The sequence below is a fragment of the Hippocampus comes genome, unplaced genomic scaffold (assembly GCF_001891065.2).
Source record: "Hippocampus comes isolate QL1 unplaced genomic scaffold, H_comes_QL1_v1.1 scaffold3226, whole genome shotgun sequence".
Lineage (NCBI taxonomy): Eukaryota > Metazoa > Chordata > Actinopteri > Syngnathiformes > Syngnathidae > Hippocampus > Hippocampus comes.
The window spans coordinates 658-2,332 of record NW_017804951.1 but is presented as its reverse complement, the minus strand read 5'-3'; the positions used below and the strand labels follow the sequence as shown (position 1 = coordinate 2,332).

General features: G+C 47.8%; 1 protein-coding gene across 1 annotated transcript in view; it reads right to left on the bottom strand.

Annotated features, from left to right (window-relative positions):
* Positions 1–184: 184 nt before the first annotated feature.
* Positions 185–1,675, bottom strand: part of LOC109525645 (N-acetylglucosamine-1-phosphotransferase subunits alpha/beta-like) — a gene marked incomplete at its 3' end in the record, with an annotated part of 1,978 nt that continues 487 nt past the window's right edge. Inside the window, exons 3-8 of the mRNA XM_019886330.1 lie at positions 1,596–1,661; positions 1,352–1,516; positions 1,062–1,271; positions 779–949; positions 551–674; positions 185–469 (exon numbers count right to left, since the gene is read on the bottom strand). Coding sequence (XP_019741889.1) covers positions 185–469; positions 551–674; positions 779–949; positions 1,062–1,271; positions 1,352–1,516; positions 1,596–1,661 — 1,021 coding nt within the window. The remainder of the gene's footprint in view (positions 470–550; positions 675–778; positions 950–1,061; positions 1,272–1,351; positions 1,517–1,595; positions 1,662–1,675) is intronic.

Sequence of the window (1,675 nt, the reverse complement as noted above, 5' to 3'; positions counted from 1 at the left end):
TTTCGGATCATGCCGCCAAACTTGAGGTTGTACAGCCTGTTGACGTATCGTAGTGTGGCAGTAAAACTGATCTTCAGCTTCCTCTGCTCTCTTCGCGCTCTTTGTAGATGATCATCTTCCTTTTACATCAAAAGTAAAGGATGCCACTTCAGATGGCATGATACAAAGTTAGAATAGGTCGCACTTACCTCAAGTAGTTCTTGAAAGTATTTGAGGAATCCCTTGAAAGAAGAAACAAACTGTTGGAGCTTCATCTCCAAAGGAGTTTTCCAGTCAACCGCTTCCGTGTTGATCTGTTTTTTCTCCCCATGCTGTTTGCTCTGGATATGGGGATCTCTGTTCTCATTCTCGTTTGAGAAGAAGCTCGGTGGGTTTTGTGTCAGGCTTGACTTCTGGCTGGTTGCCTGAGTCTTCTTAGCTTGAGGTAGATCACCATCACGAGCACTTCTTTTTGACATGCGGTTTCTTCCTTCAAAAGTCCAAAAACGTGTGCAATGTCTTGAAAGGCAGATGCATCCAATTGTGCGGCATGACTGTCGTTGATCACTACCTTTGCAGTCGCCTCCATCCCATTGACAAGCGGCATTGTTGCATTGTGGATTACAAAGACCGTTGTTGATCCAGTTTCCTGGACAGCCTTTTGAACAGGCACCTAAAGGCCAGGCCAGATAGACCTGCAGGGAAGTCAAAGGACGGTTGTGTTGGTTTGAAAAAGAGGTGTCAAAATTAATTGATATCCGTTTGATGCTCAAAGATGATGCTCGTCTATTTTTATTACTTTCTGCCCATCGGTTGGGGTGTAGAAGTCGTCCAGCCATGCGTCTTTGCCAAACATCATGTCATCGTTGAGGTAAAGGAACTTTTGCGAGATGCCTGGGATGCGATGAAGGTGGCTTTCGATAGCGTGCGAGTTGAAGTTGGGGAGATGGCTCATGTTCAGGAAGATTTCCTGAAATTCAGAGGAGATGCAGTACCTGTACATTTGACAGAAGTGATCCGAACGCGTCCCCGCTTCGTGCCCGAGCAGTTGGGGGAATAAGTGCGAGAGGCTGCAATGCTACCTTGTGTGTGACAATTGAAACGCGGGGGTTTTGCAGGTTGAGCCAGGATGGAATCTGCCCGTTCGTGACGATGTAGACGTGTCGCACCCACGGCGCATGTTTCTCCATGGAGCGTAAGGAATAGAGGAGAGCACCGTTCTCCTCGAAGCGGTTGGCTGTGAGAGAGTCCCTGGTCTCTTTTTTGGGAGGGGCAGGCCGCTTCTGTGAAAACTAAGGAAAAAGGTTCGACAGTGTAAGAGAGGTTCTAATGATACATCACGTCAATTTGCGGTGTTGTCATGGCATACGACCTCTGTGATGGCCCTCATGTCCCAGAACAAGTATACAGGGCTGATGGTCAGCTTCTTCCCATCCAGTTTCAGTCGACTCTTTTTCGCCAATTGCAGGAGAAAACTGAAGTCCTGTGGCATTTTAAGGTAGAGCAGAGCGATGCCAGTATCCGGGTACAACTCAAACTGAGGAACACATTGCCAGACAAGCCTATGTGTCAAGTTCTTGGTCAGAAAACAACCCCACATATGAAGCAAACTTTACCGCAGTTATCCTGCTCTTTACGGTGGCCGACAATTTGCCTCGCAGCATCTCTGACACTTTGTAGGACTGCGGGCAGCCAG